Source organism: Neltuma alba, unplaced genomic scaffold (genome assembly GCF_004799145.2).
Source record: "Neltuma alba isolate B1F8T4 unplaced genomic scaffold, ASM479914v2 tig00002047_pilon, whole genome shotgun sequence".
NCBI classification, from domain to species: Eukaryota; Viridiplantae; Streptophyta; class Magnoliopsida; order Fabales; family Fabaceae; genus Neltuma; species Neltuma alba.
In genome coordinates this window covers 3,480-26,927 of record NW_021632718.1, presented here as the reverse complement: position 1 = coordinate 26,927, position 23,448 = coordinate 3,480, and the positions used below count along the sequence as shown (strand labels likewise).

The following is a 23,448-nucleotide window of genomic DNA, read 5'->3' as shown; positions in this document are numbered from 1 at the left end:
CCAAAACTATCCAAACATTTTAAGCTTTTGAAAAACCGTGGCTTGGGTTGAAATCATAGTTTTATCCTTCGAAACAACAGGAAAGAGCAAAAATATTTCCGATCTAAGAGCTAAAAACTGATGCTTGGAGTAATTATTAATTTATTATGGATGTCAAAAGGAAACTTCGTAGTAGTCAGACTTTAAGGTGGCTTGGGTCGACAGGTGACCTAATAACACGTGGACAAACAAGTGCAATAGTGCATAGGTGAGTATGGGGGAATATTGCCAACAATTTCATGATTATAATTTTTAATGTGAAATAATATTTTTCTATTGGCCAAAAATATTTATTTTTCTAAAAATATATTTAATGTTATATTTTATAGATATATATACACGTACTAACAATTAATTAATTATATTCTTATATATTATTTACTATGTTGGAAAAAAAATTCACAAGTTTATTACTTCAAATAAAACTATAAATTAAAATCTAATCTTTTTGCGTAACTATCATGTTAATTTATATACCTTTTGCTAATTTGTACTTAAAAAAGTACTTCTGATAATAACTGTCCAAACATTCTCATTTTATTAAAATTATTTTTTTTAGAATCTATTCTTTCAAAATCTATTCTCAAAATCACCTTTTTCCATCTTATTTAATAAACTAATTTTTAAAACCTTAATCGCAAATATTACTGGGAGGTATTTCCCCCCATGAGTGCGAGAGAGAACGAAAACCCTCTGCCGGCACCGACGTCGGAGGAGCATGATGCTTTAGATAGGAGTCACAAGAAAGTGAGGGCTAGAGAGACTATATTCTCGCTGGAGCAACGATTGGTTCCTAGGGTTGAAGAGTGGATGACAGATGATAATCAAGCAAGAGCTACTGAATCGGATAAGGGCAAAACTCCATCAACAGCTAGCACGACATGGAAATCTTTCAAGGAGGCAGTCACGAAGGAAATAACGATGGAGGAGGAAGAAGAGGATTGGTGGAGTAATGACCGCTGGAAGGAGCGAATCTCGGTTTCTATGACGGTGAACAGACCTAACGTGATTATACTGCCACAAGAAAAAGAAAGACTAGCTCTGCGATGGTAGAATACGCTGATTGTCAAGTTGCTGGGCAGAATGATCAATCCCGACTACTTTGAAAATAAATTGAAACAATTGTGGGCAAAGTAGGGTGACATTGACTCAATAGATGTGGGGTCTGGTTTCTTTGCAGTGAAATTTTCTAATGCTTCTGATTATGAATTGGCGTTAACCGGAGGGTTGTGGTTATTGTTTGATCACTATATCGCAGTTCAACCTTGGAAACTAGATTTTGATCCAGATGAGGAACAAGTTTCAAAGATTGCGGCTTGGATTTGTATTCCCAAGCTGGCCCTAGACTACTACGACAGAGGCATCCTCCACGTACTGGGCAACCAAGTGGGAAAAGTATTAAAAGTTGACACGGCAACTCATTAAAAGAAAGAAGGGGAGATTCGCAAGAATATGTGTTGAACTTGACTTGAGTGCACCCCTGCGGTCAATGGTTCTCATTAATGGTAAGGTGCATAGAATTCAGTATGAAGGCATCCATCTCATCTGTTTTAGCTGCGGAAGATATAGCCATGATAAAGACCTCTGTCCGCAGAAGAGAGTTGAGGTCCCAGAAGCGGAAATCACAGTATCGAAAACGACTTAGATAGATCCAGCAAGTGCAGGGAATTCAGAAGAACCATATGCGATGACTTCAGAAATAAAAAAGGAGAAAGCAGCACGGCGACAGGTGCACCTACGGTGGTTTACAACTCTTGGATGGTGGTCCAGAGGCCAAGGAGACAACGACGATCAGAACAGCTGAAAGGGAAAGTGAGTAAGAGTCGGTGAGATTCACGATCGACCATTAGGATTGAGAATCAAGGATCTCGGTTTCAAGCGCTTTCTTTAGAGGAAAATAAGGGACCGGATATGTCGCAAGATTTGAATGAGAACAAGAGCCAAGTAGAAGCATCAGAGTTAGGATTTAATGCAGACCCGAGAGAGCAAGCTAGCAATACAGAAAATGCTCCTACCTCAATGAAGATGGTTGGGCTAAGAAAAGAGATTTCCACTAGTCGGCTACGCAAAGTTGGGCTAAGAGTGGAGTCTAAAAACAAGAGGAGCTTACCTAAGTTTAAAGTGAAAGGGCAAAATGAGATGGGGTTTTTGCTTAAGGCCAAGTAACGACTAGGCTTGGAAAATAAAAAGCAAGTAGCCACAGCTGATGGGCTTCCTTTTTCGCACAACAGAGAGTCCATGTTGACGTTGGGACTGATAAGGAGAAGAATGATGCAGCTAATGGGCCTATAACGCAAAGTAATGGGTCAGTTTCGATCTATGATCCAGGGGATGCGTCTTTTCTGGAGGCTAATGACCCACCTGATCCAGGTTCTTTAAAAGAGAGCCTATCCATAGCCCTGTCGAACCTAATGACTATTAGACAGCAGTTTGAAGTCATGCCGAGATATGGACCACCTAGCTCTACTGGGCAATAAGCAGTCTCTTTATAGTGCTGTTACAACATTCCTTCTCAGGTTCTTATGATGAAGAAAAATATTATGATATGGAATTCACGTGGCGTTAGAGGGAAAGCTTTCGCTGGACTATTATTCGATTTAAAGAAAAAATATAGTTTGAATCTCTTAGCTATATCGGAACCGAGACAAAAATATGAAAAGCCCATGGTTTAGCTAAAAGAGTAGGTTTCAAGAATATGGAGATCGTAGATGCTTTTGGCTTTAGTGGAGGCATTTGGTGCTTTTGGGATGAGGATACTAATTTCACGGTGACTTCCAAACATGCTCAGGTGCTTCATGGAACTTTCAACCAAGGTACAAGTGATGCTTGGGATCTCTCTATTGTCTATGGCCATCCTAATATTTCATCTTGTTGTATGCCTTGGCAACAACTCGAAGAGATAGAAGAAAAAGGAGTTGGTAGATAGTGCATTGAAGGTGATTTCAATGCTATGTTGAGATCTGAAGATAGAATTTCGTTTGCTGATTCGACGGTCGGCCCTGACCGTTGCCTACAGAATTGGGTTCAAAGGAGTGGTGTCACAGAAATTGAATTTCAAGGTCCTAAATTTACTTGGTGCCGAGGTAGATCCTTTAATAGAATTGATCGTTTTTTCGGGAATTCGGCTTGGATTGAACACTTCTTAGAAGCTTTGATTGTTCATCTCCCTAAAATGAAATTTGATCATTGTCCTCTTCTGTTGAATATGGGAAGGAGGTTTGACTACCATCGTTCCAATACTTCTTTTCGTTTCTTTGCCCCTTGGGTGGCTCATGAAGGTTTTACAAAGCTGGTCAAACAAGCTTGGCATCATGATAAACAATGGGAACTAAATGTTGGTAGGTTTCAAAAGGAAGTCCTTGATTGGAATAAGAAGACATTCGGTAATATTAATAAAAGAAAATCTAACCTGCTGAGAGAGCTGGAATACATGAATCTCCATGGTGGAACGAGCGAGGTTTGGGAGAGGAAGAAACATGAAAAGTGGAGAGAGCTTGAGCAATGCCTTGTGCAAGAAGAGATTATGTGGCTCTAGAGGTCAAGATGCAATTGGTATAATCATGGCGATAAGAATACCAAATATTTCCATACAATAACAAACTGTAGAAGGAACAAGAAATTTGTGGAAGCTTTACAAGATGAAAACGGAGTGTGGAGATACGATCAAGAAGAGTTGAAGAACAAAGGCACATCCTTCTTTCATAAGCTTTTTCTTAGTGAAACTAACGCTCATGTGTCTGTTCGGTTTAGAAGAAGCTTCCCACAAATTGATGATGAGTCCCTTAATGCGTTGGGTAAGGACGTTACAGGCCAGGAAGTCAAACAAGCTATATTCAGTATGGGCTCGCTTAAAGCACTGGGACCAGATGGTCTCAACCCTTTATTCTTCCAATCTCAATGGGAAGTGGTGGGCCCCTCGGTAATGAATATGGTGTCTTCTATTTTTTTCTAATCCACAAGAATTAAGATGCATCAATGGTACCATTATTACTCTTATACCCAAAGTGGAAATCCTGCAAAACTTTTGTGATTTTAGACCTATAGGCCTTCGTAATGTGATTTACAAAGTGGGTACGAAAATTCTAGCCAACAAATTGAAAATCGTGCTTCTTGATGTGGTTGCTCCAAATCAATATAGCTTCATCCCAGGCAGGCAAATCTCTGACAACATTATTTTGGCTCAAGAGATTATTCATTCTATGAGCACTATGAAAAGGAAGAAAGGCTTTATGGCATTAAAAATTGATTTGGAAAAAGCTTACGAGCGAGTCAAATGGAGCTTCGTTATTGAGTGTCTTCAAGAGATGCGGTTACCTAAGAGATTCATAGACATAATCTATTACTGTTTGAATACTGTTGAGATGCAGATTTTGTGGAATGGATCTAAAGGTGAGAGTTTTAATCCTTCACGTGGTATTCGACAAGGAGATCCTATCTCGCCCTACCTCTTTGTCCTTGTGATGGAGAAATTGGCACACCTCATACAGAATGAAGTTTCAGAAGGGCATTGGCGACCCTTTCAGCTGAAAAAGAATGGTGCACAAATCTCTCACCTTTTCTTCGCAGATGATCTTATATTGTTTACTAAAGCTAGCATGGAGCAAGCTGGTTTAATTAAAGCATGTATAGATGATTTCTGTTTGGCTTCTGGAGAAAAAGTGAATGTGACAAAATCAAGAGTTTTCTTCTCTAAAAATGTGAATCACACTCGACGAGAAGAAATAAGTCCATTCTTAGGATTTACTCCTACGGCAGACTTGGAAAAATATTTAGGAGTACCTTTGAACCATAAGAAGGTTTCAAACAAACGTACAAGTTTGTTATTGAGAAGATGGATCATAGATTGTCTGGGTGGAAGGCTAATACTTTGTCAATGGCAGCCAGGCATACTTTGGTCTCATCGGTTATTGGGGCTATTCCGCAATATACCATGCAAACGGTGCCTTTACCATTGACTGTTTCTGATGAAATTGATAAAAGATGCAGAGATTTTATATGGGTTAGCACCAACAACTCTAAGAAAATTCATCTTGTTGATTGGGAAGATATTTGTAAACGAAAGGAAGAAGGAGGATTAGGTCTGCGTAGTGCGCGGAAAAAAAATAAGACCTATATGATGAAACTAGGGTAGGAACTTATGAGAAAGAGAGATGCTCTTTGGGTTAAATTCCTGAGAGAAAAGTACAGATATGGTGAAGACATCATCCCAAAAGTTGAAAGAAAGAAAAAGGCTTCCTAAACCTAGCGAGGCATTCAGAAAACTTGGGACCTGACTGTGAAGAGTGTGGAGTGGAAGCTTGGTAGTGGCTCTAAGATTCATTTTTGGAAGGATTACTGACTACCAAAACACGACAGACTTATTAATCTTACTATCGGTAACATCCCCGAGAATGTACGAGACGACCTGGTTGCAGACTACATCAATGACACCAGTGAGTGGATTTGGCATAAGTTTACGCGGTATTTGCCAGCTTCTGTTACCTCGTATATTCAGCACCTGTACCCTATGGTCTGCCGTGAGGATGTGGATTCTGTAAGATGGAAGGGGAATTCAAATGGTGATTTTTTTTTGTCAAATCGGCCTATGCTCTACTGTGTGACCAGACCCCCTCTAATGTTCGGATGGATTGGCACAAACTCTAAAAATTACACATACCTCAACAATGTAAAACCTTTCTCTGGCTCTGTGCGTAGGGTCGGTTGCTTACCAATAGTTTACGTGTTGTTAGAGGGTTTCAACAAGACGATAGGTGCGGCTTCTATTCTGATAAAAGAGAGGATATTTTGCATGTTTTAAGGGATTGCGAGAGAGCCGAAATCTGTTGGAGGAAAATTGTGCCAGCGGAGCTCTGCGAGAGGTTTTTCTCTTTGTCTAATGCAACAGCCTGGATTAACTGGAATATAAATAAAACAACCATCCTCATGGGTGCCAAGTGGAGTGTGTGGTTCGGTATCATGAGTAGAAGGCTTTGGATTAATAGGAACAATGGTGTTTTTAAGGACCAAGCATAAGGCTCTAACCAACTCATTGCACAGGTGTGCACGATGGTGTCGTGGTTAGATTTTCGACTCTCTGGGTTGCTAGAAGAAGTGCATAGACAGGCTCAATGGACACCTCCTTTTGTGGGTTCTGTCAAAGTAAATGTAGATGGTTCATATGATTCGCGGACTAAGAATGTAGCGTGCGGTGGGATTGCTCGAAACCAGAATGGAGAAGTTCTCTCGGGTTTCCTTTTCAACATTGGTAGAGGTTGTAGTTTCCATGCGGAAGGGTGGGCTGTGTTGCTGGGGTTGCGTCGAGCCTGGGAGATGAACTGGAAGAAGGTGGTAATAGAGACTGATTGTTTGGAAGTCGTTGAATGTGTTATGCATGGTTGGAGGGAGGAGCACCCTGAATATAACTTACAGGCATTTGTGGCTGGCTGGGAAAAGACTGGGATGCTAGTATTGTGTGGTGTAACCGAGACGCTAATAAGGTTGCTAATTGTCTTGCGAAGAGAGCCCAAGAAGCTGCAGGAGGCTTTGTTTCCTTTAGTTCATCGCCGGACTTCCTATAGGATTTGCTGCATGTGGATGTGAACGCCTAGTGTAGTGTAGCTGTTTTTAATTTTCATTAAAAAAAAATCACCTTTTTCCCAGAAGATATTTTCTAAACTATGATTTGGATTTATCCAAATACTCCTATATTAGTGCTGATCATTATTCGCTTTCGTGTCTTATCTGAATTATGCTATTCTCTTCCACTTCTTCAAGTTATGCCTTTCCTAAATCACTCCTCTTTCTACAATCTCTTTCATTTGCCCTCCTTTTTTCTCTCCCTTCCTTCCTCAATCTGCAATTTTGTTTCATTCTCATTCCCCAAATAATAGCCTCCGGGACTCTGTAGCTTCCTTCAATCGCTTGCTTTCCATGAGTTCCCAACCCTCCATTGTCAAAATTAACAATATTTTAGGATCACTTGCCAACATCAAACATTGCACCACTACCATCTTGCTTAATGTCAAAATTAACATGAATTATGCATCATCTTACACTTATATTTCATCTGATAATCTTTGCTTGATTGCATGGCGATGGTATGCTTTTGTTGGGGCATTTTTACCCTGGCATGCATTTATTCACGGGTTATTTTCAACCTAACTTTTACCTAATTTAACTTTTTTAAAAGTCAGATTAAAAATAAACTACTTTTTCTATTGCTATTCCAAACAGATACTTAATAACCGATAGGCCAACATGCTCCCATTGACTCTGCAAGAGTAGCGAACTCCAATTATCCAGGCCTGGCGGCTTGAGAGCCCCCATTTAGAAGATTGCCTAATTGATTTCCTCTCCCAGCACTACGCTTCATAGAATATTAACCGGGGCCTCTTCTATAAAAGGGAAATTGAAGCTACAGGGGAGGCTAGAAGGAGAAGATCTGTCTTCATTAAATAAATTTTTATAGAAGGATAAGGCAATACCTTTAATTTTTTCTTTATCTAAGATCTATATTTACCACCTATAATTTAAAAAAGATATCAGCACATAATAAAAAGCTCATGCTTTTTCATTCTGCCAACCATTAAAAAAAAACATTTCAAAATCATAGGACACTAGATGAAGTAATTATCCCTATGTACGATCAGGCCCAAAAAAGAAAATTAACTATGGCGGATGTCGGGGGGGGAAGTAGTGTTGCCTCCTTCAATCTCTTTGGTTCAATTCCACCGGCATATGCTTCTGGCGTTTCCCATTTGGTGAAGAAGCTTCTGTGCGTCGCATTCCTCTTCCAATCTCATCTGAAGATGCTGTCTTCTTCAGCTTTTTTAGGGTATGCCTTCCCTAAATCTCCTCTCTTTCTGCAATCTCCTCCATTTGCCTTCCTTCTTTCTCTCCCTTCCTTCCTCAAGCTGCGATTTTGTTTTCATTCTCATTCCCCAGACCCTAATAGCCTCCGAGACTCCGTAGCTTCCTTCAATCGCTTGCTCTCCATGACTCCCCCGCCCTCCATTATCGAAATTGATAAGATTTTAGGATCACTTGCAAAGACTAACCACTCCACCACTGCTATCTCACTTTATGCCCAGGCGGAATTGAAAGGGTTCAAACCATCTTTTGTTACACTGAACATTTTGATCAATTGCTACTGTCATGTGGGCGATATCACTTCTGCTTTCTCTTCATCGGGGAAGGATTTCAAGCGGGGTCATCGACCAGATATGGTAACAATGAATACGTTGATGACAGGACTCTGCATGAAAGATGTAGGGCAAGCACTGGATTTCCACGATGACTTGCTGACAAAAGGATTTTGCTTAAAGCTCGGTTACTTATGGTATCTTAGTTAATGGGCTTTGTAAAAGTGGACAAACAAGATGTGCTGTTAAGTTGCTTCAAATGATGGGGAGACAGAGAATTAAAATTAAGCCCGACTTGTTTATATATACCACAATCATTGATGGCCTTTGTAAAGAAAGGCTAGTAAGTCAGGCATCTGAATTGTGTTCTCAAATGATCAGTCGAGGTATATCTCCTAATATTGTCACCTACAACACTTTACCCTATGGTTTCTCCAATACCAACCAATTGCAACAAGCTCTTAGGTCGCTAAATAAAATAGTCATGAGAGACATCACTCCTACTCGTCATACCTTTAGTATAATAATTGATGCATTTTGCAAAAGAGGAAGGATCAGAGAAGCTCAAGCTGTTTTAGCTAAGATGATGAAGTGTTGTGTAAAACCTGATGTTATTACCTTTAATTCTTTGATGAATGGCTATTGTATGAGGAATGATGTTAATGAGTCCATAGCAGTGTTCAATAAGATGATCAAAGCTGACTTGACACCTACTGTTGTGAGTTACAGTATATTGATCAATGCATATTGTAAATTAAAAATGGTGGATGAAGCCCTGGATTTGTTTAAAGAAATGCGTTGTAAAAATTTGCAGCCTAATACAGTCACTTACAGCTCTCTGATTGATGGCTTGTGCAAAGCTAAGAGAATGTCACATGTGAAAGATCTTGTTTATGAGATGCGTCACAATGGTCACGATCCTGATATAATAACCTACAGTATCATATTGGATGCATTTTGCAAAATGAGACATCTTGATGAGGCAATTGCATTATATCAAGAAATTGTCAGGCAAAGAATACAACCTACTCTGCGTACGTACAATATATTAACTGATTGTTTGTGCAAAGGTGGTAGGTTAAATTTGGCTCGAGACATCTTTGAATTGCTTCTGACTCAAGGCCATCATCTAAATGCATACACTTACAACATTATGATGAATGGACTTTCCAGCGAAAGCTTGTTGGACAAAGCATTGAATTTGCTTTCACAAATGGAAGAGAATGGATGCCTCCCTAATTTGGTGACATTTAAAACACTTGTTGGAGCTCTTCTTATGAAAAAGAAAATGATAAAGCAGAGATACTTATTCGTGAATGATAGATGCAGCTGTTCTGAAGCATTAAAACAATGTCAAATGCTCTATTCTTATCTTATACTTTTATTAATTGTGATATTTTTCAAAGGTGGTTGGAAAATGCTTCCTTATTTGGACAAAAAATTAATGAATTATTCCTCATTTTACAGTCTTAGTGTTTTGTTATTCTGTTCCTGAATTATGCATCATGTTGCACTTGTGTTTTGTCTGATAATCTTCGCCTGATTGCATGGCTATGGCATGCTGTTCCTGGTGCATTTTTACCTCCGCACGCTACTAATGCAACAATTGATTGTTTCTCTGAACACAACATGCTGCTTTGAAGCTTTTTTAAATCTGTTTAATGAATAAAATACTGTATAACTGATCTTACTTCTAAGAATCATAAAATCAAGTCACTACTTACTACTGTTGTTTTCTATAATTGCAATTTAGTATCAAAGTCATGAGAGTGATATAATAATGATGTTATAAATTTGTTACTTCCCCAAAGAAAAGACCCTTATAGCACCTTGAAGACAATGTTATAATCTTGGGAACATGAGCAAGGAGCATTAATGTTGTGTTTCTATGATTCTTGAGAAGAATTTTAATTTTTATGATTTTGATTGTCCATAATACATGTAAGGACTCTTTAAAAAATATTGTGTGGATGGCTCAGTGAAAAGGAATAGAGAAATGGATCGATCTAGCCTCATATTCTATTATTCATGACCTTACTAATGCTATGGTGGGTGCATCTTTCTTCAGGCTCGGCAAATAATTGTGTAGTAATCCTTGGTAGAGTTTCTCATAATCACACTATGAGCAGCACTGTAAGCACACCATGATTTTGTTCCAAGTTGGTTGGTTGTGGTTCAGAGAAATCTCAGGTAATAAATGAAGATGTTTTATGGAGATTGGTGGCTGAAAAACTCTTCAAGTTAGGAATAAATGGGTCAGTTGATGCCTTGGGGGACTTTATGCTGGGAAAGGGGCATAGGAAAAGGCCAAGTTTCTGCAGATTGGGTTCAAGTAATAAACTACGAGGGAAACTAGCTGTGATCATCTGGATTATTGCAGTTGATGTTCTGTTCTGTTTTATTTGTAGGGAATATAATTATAGTGCAGCTTCTTTAGTAAAGTTTGCTGGGGATATTGGTCCTAATTTGTTTGCTCCTTTCAGCTACCCCCAACTTTCATTAACGTTTACTAGAAACGGTGGTTGATGAAAGCTCCTTTGATTTCTTTTGTGCTTTGTAGTTTCACTTTGATCTAATTTCCCCTTCCTGGTTCCCAATATCCTATTTGTCTCTTCAAATCCATTTTATGTATTTGTTTTAATGAAAAATGCAGAGGTCATGCACCCAAAGAAAATAATAATTAGACGAAAAAAAGAAAATAATATTAGTGAAGGAGTAAAAACAATTTCGTAATTCTTGATGTGTTTATGTTCAATACCATTTAATAAATACAAACTTTTTGTATTATGATTTGAAACTTATTCTATTATTTAACTATCAAATAATAATAACTCAAACTCAAACTGATTTAAATATCAGTTTTAATAAGTAATTAAGTGTAGCACTATGATTAATATTTGAGGTTTTACTTCTCACATTTCTCATGCCAAATTTTAAATATAAACTTTTCTCCCCTTCTTTGGATGGAAAGAAAATGAAAGAGAAAAGAAGATGAGAAAAAAAGAAATTGAGGGGGACAACTGAGCTTTCCCTATTTGAGTACAGGAAGAAAAGCGAGAGGAGAGAAAAGTATGGGATAAAGAGCTTGTTTGGTTTCTTATTTTGAAAATAATTTTTTGTTTTTAAAAACAGAAAAACAAAAAACTTTGTTTGGTAATTTGTTTTTAGTTGACTGTTTTAAAAAATAAAAAACAGTAACATGTTTTTAAAAACTAAAACACCAAAACAACTTTTACATGTTTTATTGTTTTTGCTTTTGTGTTTTTATTTTTGTTTTGAAAAATTTTGAGAAATCTCTTTCTCTTCTCACTTACTATCTACTACTTACCAGTGCCAGCGACAACTATCATTTACCAAGTACGGTTTTTTATATTTTTTTTTCAAACATGATTTTTTAAAATTATTATCCAAACAAATTCTTTTGTTTTTTATTTTCAAAAATAGTTCTAAGAAACAATTTTATAAAATTGTTTTGAAAACAAGAAAACAAAGAACAAAAACAAACAGGTCCCAAATTGTGATTCATCTTATTTTCTTTTCAACTTTTTCTTTTCTTTTTAGGGATGAAGAGAAAATGAGGGGGGGGGGGGGATGAACATCTCACCTCTGCTCTTGCGTTGGTCTTTGTCACGTCAAGTATTAATTTATATTAGGTCTCACTCATATTGGCAAGTTTAATAATGATAGCAAGTCATCAAAGACGTTGGAAAAGGAAGGTAAGGCATCATTATTCAAGCACAAATTTTTTAAAAAGTAATAAGAAAAAACATTACAATTTATTTGTTTTGCAGAGAAGGATTCTGGTTTTTTTATTCCAAAGAGGATTTTCTCGTTCAATTGCAGAGATTTTTAGTCCCACAGAAGACATAATTTATTTTCATATCAACTTTTTATCATTTATTACTAGCATTAAATAATGTATAATTTATTTATATCCTTTTATTATATTTAACTGCAAAAAATTGTTTACTTTTTATTTCTTATCTTAAGAAGTAATATTTTTTATGAAGTTATATCAATATAATAAATAGATTTTGTTAATAATAATATATTAGTATTTTTTTGATTGTGATATTTAATATATTTTAATTTACTTTAATTTAGAGCTGAGGGTATTTCAATCATTCAAATATATACTCATTTTCTTTTTTTTTTCTTTTTTCTCTCATCCATCTAAATATGAGAGATGTTAACATTTTCTCTCTTCCTATTTAGTTTCCTTCCAATCTTTCTTCCCATCAAAACGGTTTTGTAGTTTTTATTTTTAAACTCAGCTTGATGGAGCAAAAATTAGAGGGAGGAGAAAAGTAAGAAGGAAAATAGAGGGGAACATAGATTTTTATTTTTTATTTTTATTTTTTTGAGTTTGGATTAGATGAGAAAATAAAAAGAAGAGAAAAATGAGAGGAAAAAAATATAATAGGATTCATGTGTTTTTCTACCCAAATTCTCTCCCTAATATTTGGATAGATTTCGGGGAAAAAGCAAAGTTCCCAAACTTGCTCCTTGCCCCACCCTCACCTGCCCCATTGTCCTCAAAACATTCATCTATTGTTTCCTCATGGTCTTCTAGTGATTTCTATTGAGGGGTGTTTGGATGGAAACCAAATTATAGTTCTAAAAATAATTTTACAGTATACGAAATAAATATATGAAAGAATTTATTTCGATTTGTGAAAAAGTGTTTTTAAAAAGCACTTCTTATAACATCCAAACAGCCCCAAGTATTGTGTATGTTATTATGCAGTTTTAGTCTCTTAGAAGGTTCATAATACTGGGCTTTTTGACTGGCCTTTAATTATAAAGTAAAGTGACTTTATATATGAGAAAAATCTCAATAAAATACCTTTAACGTCTAAAACTTAAAAACTCCAAATTAGAAATGATCCCAAAAATATGATGTTATTTACTTTTCAAATATAGTCATTTGTTATTAAAGTGTAGTAAACAAAAATGATTTAAAATTTTAAAATTCAAAGGTATTTTTAGGGTCCCTTATATATGAATATTCATATATGAAAGATGACAAATAGAAACTGTGCAAATTGTAAAATCCGACCCAAATTAGGATTCGTTATAATACTTTAATAGGTTTTAACAACAATTAACTTATAAATAACAACATATTTTTGTGAAAAATACCTAATTTAAGATTTTTGTAATTTTCACCTTTTTTGTCATTTTTCCCTTTTTATATTGATAGAATTCTCATATAAATTATTAGGATAAATGCCAGCTTTAATTTGTAAAATTTAACATTATTTTAGTTTTAGTCCATGAATTTGAAACTTATGATTTTGGTCTCTAAAATTTGAAATCAAAATGAAATCAAATTTTAAAGATCAAACTAAAATGATATCAAATTTTGGGAAATAAAAATAATATTAAAACATGCAACAATGGCAATAGCAATAACATAGTAGGAGTAACAAGAACCACAACAATAACTACTATTACTAATGAAATTAAAAGAGCTTGAGGCTTTTTTCGTAAAAAATTATTTTGGTATTAATAAATCACGATAGAAAAATATTATTGTTATTGTGACTTGTTTACTTTTATTTTAACTTTCTTTTTATTATTTTAGTTTGTGAGGGAATATTTTGCTCAATATGTTCATTTTCAAATAAAGTATAGAAAATAATTTTATTTTAATTTGACTTCAGTCTTTAATTTGATGGTGTCATTTTTTTTATTTAAGTTTACTTTTTTTTTTTACATTACTTTAAAAAATGAGTTGGAAATAAAATAAGGGTATTATTTTCGCTGTAAATGTTACGCATTTTGTCTCCTCCCTTGTCCCTTCTCTATCCAAATGGAAGAAGGATAGTATCCTATCACCTCACTTTCCTCTTCCATTCATTTTCTTCTCCTTCTAATTTTCTCTCGATTCATTAAAAAACAATTTACAAAACAAGTTCAAGAATTGACACAAAGCTAATGGAGGTAGAATCTTAAAATCACAATGAACTTTTGCATATAATACATTTTGATTTCGAAAATATATTAACCTTTTGACGTAATTGCACCCATACCACCTTTTAATTAAAATATACTTCTCATACGTAATATAATACGTAATTAATTAATTTGAAAAAAATTAAGAAAATGAGAAATTATTTAATTATATAACATCAGTTTATAAGTCAAACAAATTATTTAAAAAAATAATAAATATAATATTTTAAAATAATTTATTTAAATTATTTAATTTTTCAAATTATTTAACTGAGTTATGTATTAAGGATCATATGTAGTATTCACTACTAATTTTGATCTTGAATATGATCTTAATTGACTAATTTGAAAAAATTAAAAAAGTTACTAAATTATTTTACACTATTTATATTTATTACTTTTTTCCAAGCTAATTATCTTATTTATCAACTAATATATAATTTAATATCTATATAAGTATTTTAAAGAAATTATGCAACATATGTTGCAATTAAGTAATTTCATAAATTTGTTAATCTCTTTAAATTAACTAACTGAGACTTATATTAAAATAATAGTATTAACTATTAAATGATGATGCACGAGTAAAATTGTTGAAGTAAATATCTCGATTGATTTTTTTTTTTTAAAAAAAAAAGAAAAACCCAACAAGAGGATCGAATTTGCCCGTGAAACTGATCCATCCAAATTTCAGAAGAGGAACCGAAACTCCTTTTAGAAAGAATTAAATATAAATTTTTTTTATTAAAATTACCAAATTAATATGAAATCCTAAAAATCTCATTTTAAGAGATTTTATTTGTTTAATTACTACATTGTTCTTATCTATTTTTTAAAGTATGCATTGATAACTGAAATGGTAGTTCTTAATAACTTAAAGTGTAAATATTAACAACTATCACAATTAACAACTCATACATTACATTTTTATAATATACTAGGAAAACATATTATTAATACTTATCATGATAATTGTTAATTGTTACATTATGAACAACTACTCTTTCAGTTGTAAATACATATTTAAAAAATATATAGTTTGATAATTAAATAAATAAAATCTGAGGTTTTTGAGAATTTAGATTAATTTGATAATTTTAAAATATTTTTTTATTTAATTCTGTTATTTGGGAGCTTAGTGCAATTTTCCCAGTTCGGTTTCCCAATTCCTACTTGTCACAATCCGCATATGTCTCTCGCATTTCCCCTGAATCAGCATTGATGCGTCCCACATTGTTCATCCCATCTCATCTGCAGATGTTCTCAACTACCACTTCGACTTCGAGGTATGTCTTCGCTAAATCTCCTCACTTTATACGATTCTTTCGATCTACCTTCCTTCTTTCACACCCTTCCTTTCTCAGTCTGCGATTTTGCTTCCATTCTAATTCCCCAAACCCGATTAGCCTCCGAGATTCCGTAGCGTTGTTCAATCGCTTGCTCTCCATGAGTCCGCCGCCCTCCATTGTCGAAATTAATAAGATTTTAGGATCACTTGCAAAGACCAAACACTGCACCACTGCTATCTCACTTTATGCCCAGGCGGAATTGAAAGGATTCAAACCATCTTTAGTTACACTGAACATTTTGATCAATTGCTACTGTCACATGTGTGACGTGACTTCTGCTTTTTCTTTACTGGGGAAGATTTTCAAGTGGGGATGTCAACCGGATACGGTAACAGTTAATACGTTGATGAAAGGACTCTGCATGAAAGATGTAGGGCAAGCCCTAGACTTTCACGATGACTTGTTGGCAAAACGATTTTGCTTAAGCCCAGTTACTTATGGTACCTTAGTTAATGGGCTTTGCAAAACTGGACAAACAAGATGTGCTGTTAAGTTGCTCCAAATGATGGGGGGACGGAAAGTTAAAACTGTGCCCGATGTGGTTATATACAACGCAATCATTGATGGCCTTTGTAAAGAAGGGCTAGTAAGTGAGGCATCTAAGTTGTGTTCTGAAATGATCAGGCGAGGAATATCTCCTGACATTGTTACCTACACCACTTTAATCCATGGTTTCTCTAACGCCAACCAATTGCAAGAAGCCATTAGGTTGCTAAATGAAATAGTCATGAAAGACATCACTCCTCCTCCTCATATCTTTAATATACTAATTGATGCATTTTGCAAAAAAAGAAGGATCATAGAAGCTCAATCTGTATTTGCTGAGATGATGAAATGTTGTGTAAAACCTGGTGTTATTACCTTTACTTCTTTGATGAATGGTTACTGTATGAGGAATGATGTTAATGAGTCCATAGCAGTGTTCAATAAGATGATCAGAGCTGATTTGACACCTACTGTTTGGAATTACAATATATTGATCAATACACACTGTAAATTAAAAAGGATGGATGAAGCCCTAGATTTGTTTAAGGAAATGCGCTGCAAGAATTTAATGCCTGATACAGTCACTTACAACTCTCTTATTGATGGCTTGTGCGAAGCTAAGAGAATGTCACATGTGAAAGATCTTGTTTATGAGATGCGTTGTAATGGTCACGCTCCTAATATAATAACCTGCAATATCTTGTTGGATGCATTTTGCAAAACAAAACTTCTTGATGAGGCGATTGCATTATATCAGCAAATTGTCAGTCAAGGAATGAAACCTACCGTACATACATATAGTATACTAATCGATGGTTTGTGCAAAGGCGGTAGGTTGCACTTGGCACGTGAGATCTTTGAATTGCTTCTGACTGAAGGTCATCATGTAGATGTCTATACTTACAGCATTATGATGAATGGACTTTGCAAAGAAGGCCTTTTCGATGATGCATTGACATTGCTTTCAAAAATGAAAGAGAATGGCTGCCTCGCTGATCTGGTGACATTTAGAACACTTGTTGGAGGTCTTTTGATGAAAAAAGAGAATGATAAAGCAGAGTTGATTATTCATGAAATGATAGATGCAGGTCGTCTTAAACAATAATACAAGGTTAAATGCTCTATTCTTATCTTATACTTGTTAATAGTGATATTTTTCAAAAGTGGCTGCAAAATGCTTGTTTACTTTGGGTAAAAGTTAATGAATTATTCCTCATTTTACCATCTCAGTGTTTTGTTATTCTGTTCCTGAATTATGCATCATGTTGCACTTATAATTCATACAATAATCTTTGCCTGATTGCATGGCTATGCTATGCTGTTCCTGGTGCCTGCTTACGTCCAACATGCTACTAATGCAACAATTAATTGTTTCTTTGAACACAACATGCTGCTTTGAAGTTTTTTTAATCCTTTTAATGAATAAATTACTGTATAATTGATCTTACTTCTAAGAATCATAAAATCAAGTCACTACGTACCACTGTTGTAATTGCCTATAATTGCAATTTAGAGTGAAATTTGTTACTTCCCTGAAGAAAAGACCCTTATAGCATCTAGAACAGTGAAGACCATGTTATAATATTGAGAACATGGGCAAGAAGGGTTGATAATGTATTTCTATGATTCTTGAGATGAATTTTAATTTTTATGATTTGTTTGTCAATGATACATGTAAGGACTGCTCTTTAAAAAATATTGTGCGGATGGCTCAGTAAAAAGGAATAAAGAAACTGGATTGATCTAGCCTCATACTCTATTACTCATTATTACACTAGTGCCTATGATGTGTGCATCTTTCTTCAGGCTTGACAAATAATTGTGTCGTGACCCCTTATAGAGTTTCTCATAGTCACACTATCAGCAGCACTGTAAGCACACCATGATTTTGTTCCAAGTTGGTTGGTTGTGTTTCAGAGAATCTCAGGTAATAGATTTTGTATTCGTTGCTTTGAATCGTGCTTGTATCTCTAAATTGATATTTTGGCGCCACTCATGATTCGACAGGGTTAGTACTTGCAATGAAGATGTTTCATGGAGATTGGTGACTGAAAAAAACTCAAGGTTAAAAACAGATGGGTTAGTTGATGCCTGTAATAACTGAAATTAAGGGGATTATCGCAGGTCTGACTTTATGCTGGGAAAAGGGCATAGGAAAAGGCCAAGTTTCTGCAGATTGGGTTAAAGAATAAGCTACTGGGGAAACTAGCTGTGATCATCTGGTAAGAGATATCATTGAAGGAGTTAGAAGAATGGTCTCATGAGATTGGGATTGTCTTTTCTGTTTTATCATCTGGGGATAGCGGTACTAATTTTTACAACTTTCATTACCGTTTACCACAAATCGTGGTTGATTAAAGCCCTTTTGATTTCCTGTGTGCTTTGTAGTTTCACTTTCACTTAATTAATATAATGGTTTTTGAAGATTATTGAAAAAAAAAAATTGTAAATGTTGAATTGTCAATTTTTGCATAACACAACTGCCTGCCTGCTTTCCCATCGAAAAAGTACGTACGTCGCAATTCATTCTATTATTCTGTCCCCACTCCCCCCGGGGGAAAAAAAGAAAACAGAGGATTTTGGTCTTTCACTTGCAGAGATTTTAGTCCCAAGAGAATGAATAACTTATTAAATATATATATATTTTCATTGTGATATTTAACATATTTTAATATAGAGATAAGGGTATATTTGTCATTTAAATATTTATTCATTTTCTTCTCTCTTCTTTTCATTTTCTTAAATATTTAGTAGATTTTATATCTAATATTTAGTATATTGCTCCTTGCCCTACCCTCGCCTGCCCTGTGGTCACTCCACGCCTCGATTCTACTGAAAACATTCATCTATTGAGTATTACGTGCATATTATACGTATGTGTACATGTATGTACATATATTATGCAGTTTCAGTCTTTTAAAAGGTTCATACTATACTGGGCTTTCGCTGGTTTAAAAGAAAAAGAAAGGGCTTGCTTAACAGAACTCTAATTAGAAGGTAATGTACAGTGATTTTATACTTTTTATATTGACAAAATTCTCATACAAGTTATTAGGATAAATATATTTTGAAATTTGATTTTTTTATTTCAGTTTCTAAAATTTAAAACCAGTAGTTTGACTCTTAAAATTTGACCTTATTTTGATCCGTCTAAATATTTTTGGTTCATGGAGTAGTGTTTTTGCCCTTGAAATCAAGAATAAAACAAAAATGAGATCAAACAGGAGAGGCTAAAAATAACATTAGCCCATATAATAATGATGATAATATTAAAATTATAAATTAATAATGAAATAAAAAGAGCTTGAGTTTTTGTAAAAAAACAGTTTTTTTTTATATTGATAAATCATGATATAAAGATATTATTCTTATTCTGACATGTCTATTTTTATTTTAACTTTCTTTTTAGGGATAAGATGTATCCATCACCTCGAAATATTTTTTTTAGATACATCTAGTACCTTAAAATATTTTGTGATGCATCTAATATTCTGAGGTATTTTTTTAGGTGTGTCTAGTATCATAAAATATTTTTAGATGCATCCTGCATTTCAAAGTATTTTTTTTAGATATATTCAGTACCCAAAAATATTTTTTAATCCATCTAGCATCAAGGCAAAAAAAAAAATTCAGGGTGCTGGGTTCCCCTAAAAAATATTTCAGAGTGCTAGATGCATACAAAATACTTTAGGGTGTTGGATATATATGAGAAAATATTTTGGGGGTTGGATCCACCTTAACTCTTCTTTTTATTATTTTATTCTTTGAGGAAATGTTTTTCTCAATATCTTGATTTTGCAATAAAATATATAAAATAATTTTATTTTAATTTGACTTTAGCCTTTTATTTGATGGTTTATTTCTCTTGACGTTACTTAAAAATGAGTTGAAAATAAAAATAACCGTATTATTCCCATTATAAATGTCATGTATTTTATCTCCTCTCTTTCTCTTCTCTGTCCAACCAGAAGAAGGATAATACTATCAACCAACTTTTCTCACATTTCTATTTTTCCTCATTTTATTTTTTCCCTCCTTCTGTTTTTCTCTCCAATAATTAGAAAACGATTTACAAAATAAAAGTTCAAGAATTAACACTAAGCTAATGGAGGTGGAATCTTAAAATCAGAATGAACGTTAGCGAAAACATATTAACCTTTTGACTTGATTCCACCCCACACCACCTCTAAATTAAAATATATATTAACTACTCATCCGGTTCTAAATATAAAACCCCTTTCGTAATATAATTTACATTACAAAAGGGATTTATATTTAGGATCGGAAGAATATAAATTATAATGTAAAGTATGGAGTAAATATCTTGACTTTTTTTAAAAAAAATAATTTGTCACTTTTAACCCGACAAGAGGATTAAAATACAAAATGATATATAGGCTTGTTTGTTTTCTTATTTTGAAAACAAAATTTTTTGGCTATTTATTTATCGTTAACTGTTTTTAAAAAAACCTGTTTTTACAAACTAAGAAACAAAAACAATTTTTACTTTTTTTGCATTTTTTATTTTTGTTTGAGAAAATTGGGAAACTCTTTCTTTTCCGTTGATTTATTTTCAAATGTAATTTGTTAGAACAATTATTGGAACGTATTTTTTTGTCTTCTTATTTTTAAAACTTGTTTTTAAAAGTAATTTTATAAAAAATTATTTTGGAAAAGAAAATGAAACCGATCCATTTGAAAAAGAATAATTGAAATTTGAAATTCCATTCCCTAATCCCTACTTCTAGCAATCCGCATATGTTTCTCGCATTTCCCCTTCGGTAAATCAGCAGGCGTCCAACATTTGTTCGTCCAATCTCATCTGAAGATGTTCTCAACTGCCCCTTCGAGTTCGAGGTATGTCTTCGCTAAATCTCCTCGTTTTATACGATTCTTTCGACCTACCTTCCTTCTCTCACACCCTTCCTTCCTCAGTCTGCGATTTTGCTTTCATTCTAATTCCCCAAACCCGAATAGCCTCGGAGACTCCGTAGCTTCGTTCAATCGCTTGCTCTCCATGAGTCCCCCGCCCTCCATTGTCGAAATTAATAAGATTTAGGATCACTTGCAAAGACCAAACACTGCACCACTGCTATCTTATTTTCTGCGCAGGCGGAATTGAAAGGATTCATACCATCTTTAGTTACACTGAACATTTTGATCAATTGCTACTGTCTTGTGGGTGACGTCACTTCTGCTTTCTCTTCACTGGGGAAGATCTTCAAGTGGGGATATCAACCGGATACCGTAACAGTTAGTACGTTGTTGAAAGGACTCTGCATGAAAGATGTTGGGCAAGCACTCGACTTTCACGATGACTTGTTGGCAAAGGGATTTTGCTTAAGCCCAGTTACTTATGTTACCTTAGTTAATGGGCTTTGCAAAACTGGACAAACAAGATGTGCTGTTAAGTTGCTCCAAATGATGGGGGGACGGAAAATTAAAACTTTGCCGAATGTCGTTATATACAGCGCAGTCATTGATGGCCTTTGTAAAGAAGGGCTAGTAAGTGAGGCATCTAAGTTGTGTTCTGAAATGATCAGGCGTGGAATATCTCCTGATATTGTTATCTACAACAATTTAATCTGTGGTTTCTCTAACACCAACCAATTGCAAGAAGCCATTAGGTTGCTAAATGAAATAGTCATGAAAGATATCAGTCCAACTCATCATACCTTTAATATATTTATTGATGCATTTTGCAAAAGAGGGAGGACCATAGAAGCTCAGTCTGTCGTTGCTAAGATGATAAAATGTTGTGTTAAACCTGATGTTGTTAGCTTCAATTCTTTGATGAATGGCTACTGCATGAGGAATGATGTTAACGAATCCGTAGCCGTGTTCAATAAGATGATCAGAGCTGATTTGACACCTACTGTTTGGAGTTACAATATATTGATCAATGCACACTGTAAATTAAGAAGGATGGATGAGGCCCTAGATCTGTTTAATGAAATGCGCTTCAAAAATTTGCTGCCTGATACAGTCACTTACAGCTCTCTTATTGATGGCTTGTGCAAAGCTAAGAGAATGTCGCATGTGAAAGATCTTGTTTATGAGATGCGTTGCAATGGTCACGCTCCTAATATAATAACCTGCAATATCTTGTTGGATGCATTTTGCAAAACGAAACTTCTTGATGAGGCGATTGCATTATATCAGCAAATTGTCAGTCAAGGAATGCAACCTACTGTACATACATATAGTATACTAATCCATGGTTTGTGTAAGGGAGGCAGGCTAAATATTGCGCGAGAGATCTTTGAATTCCTTTTGACCAGTGGCCATCATCTAAATGTCTACACTTACAACATCATGTTGAATGGACTTTGCAAAGAAAGCTTGTTCGGTGAGGCGTTGACATTGCTTTCAAAAATGGAAGAGAACGGCTGTCTCCCAGATACTGTGACATTTGAAACACTTATAGCAGGTCTTCTGAGGAAAAATGAGAATGACAGAGCAACGTTTTTTCTTCATAAAATGTTTGATAGAGGTCTTATGCCACGGCAAAACAAGTTCAAGGCTCTATTTTGATCGAATAATATGCTTTGTACTAATGATGATACTTGCCTGAGGTTTTTAGAGATTGCTTGCTTCTTTGTTTGAATTTTGAGCAATGGTTTTCAGATGCAATGTTAACTATAATAAATGGTATTTTTAATTATTATAGGTTATTAATAACCTCATTTTCATTGTGTTCCAAGTATGAGGTGCTGCTGTAAAGTTTTTCTTCTTATTAGTTCTGTCGTGTGCGCGCGTGTTCATTTGAGAACCATGCATTCTGTATGCAACTTCTTTCCTCTATGAATGCTAATATTGTCTCCTTTTTGGAATACATGCTCCTTTGTTTGAATATGGGCAGTGCCCACTTTTAATTGTCTGAGTTACTCGTTATCTAATTTGAAACATTGTTATAAACCACTAGGCTGGTGGACTTTCTGCCTTTCTGCTGCTATATGAATGCATTTTGTTGCCAATGGATTTAACTGCAACGATCAACTTGTACTCCTGTCATGCTAAGCTGCAATTTCTATCCTGAATTTGAAATGTTTCATGTGCTGCTCATCTATATATAATTGTTACTGAGACAATTTATTTGGGAGGAAGGCTACGAGTGGAGGGGAAGCAGTAATTTCACTAATTTGAAATACTGATCTGGAGACTGCAGCAACAGAACCATATGGGATGATATTGCAGTTTTCTCTTTGATCTGTGTGTTCTGTATTTATTTCATAATGAGTGAGTTGGCAGGATCAGCACTCGTACGTATGTTGCTTGATTGACACTGCTGCTCATTTCTGTTCCATGGACACTATGAATTTCTCCCAGGCAGACAGTGTGCTTCTAGAGTTATCAACTGATCTTTTTATATTTGTTAATTCTATTTCTAGGTTAGTGATCATGCGTATGCAGTTTTTAACTAAGTGGTGAGAGTGAGATTGAGGAAGTCTGATGTTTCAATTGACTATGATTAATTATATTTCAATTCAGAAACG

General features: G+C 34.8%; 3 protein-coding genes across 3 annotated transcripts; all 3 read left to right on the top strand.

The window, feature by feature from the left end:
- The first annotated feature begins 705 nt into the window (after positions 1 to 705).
- LOC114715945 (uncharacterized) lies at positions 706 to 1,464 on the top strand. The gene is made up of 2 exons (XM_028900867.1): positions 706 to 1,044; positions 1,177 to 1,464. Exons 1-2 carry the CDS (start codon positions 706 to 708, stop codon positions 1,462 to 1,464), a joined length of 627 nt encoding a protein of 208 aa, XP_028756700.1.
- A 6,224-nt stretch (positions 1,465 to 7,688) lies between these two features.
- On the top strand, positions 7,689 to 10,685 carry LOC114715934 (pentatricopeptide repeat-containing protein At1g63080, mitochondrial-like). The gene is made up of 4 exons (XM_028900856.1): positions 7,689 to 8,356; positions 8,811 to 8,877; positions 8,974 to 9,170; positions 10,568 to 10,685. The coding sequence occupies exons 1-4, from the start codon at positions 7,689 to 7,691 to the stop codon at positions 10,683 to 10,685; spliced, it is 1,050 nt and encodes a 349-aa protein (XP_028756689.1).
- A 4,653-nt stretch (positions 10,686 to 15,338) lies between these two features.
- LOC114715927 (pentatricopeptide repeat-containing protein At1g62670, mitochondrial-like) lies at positions 15,339 to 22,775 on the top strand. The gene is made up of 2 exons (XM_028900843.1): positions 15,339 to 17,040; positions 21,012 to 22,775. Exons 1-2 carry the CDS (start codon positions 15,339 to 15,341, stop codon positions 22,484 to 22,486), a joined length of 3,177 nt encoding a protein of 1,058 aa, XP_028756676.1. The 3' UTR covers positions 22,487 to 22,775.
- Positions 22,776 to 23,448: the final 673 nt, after the last annotated feature.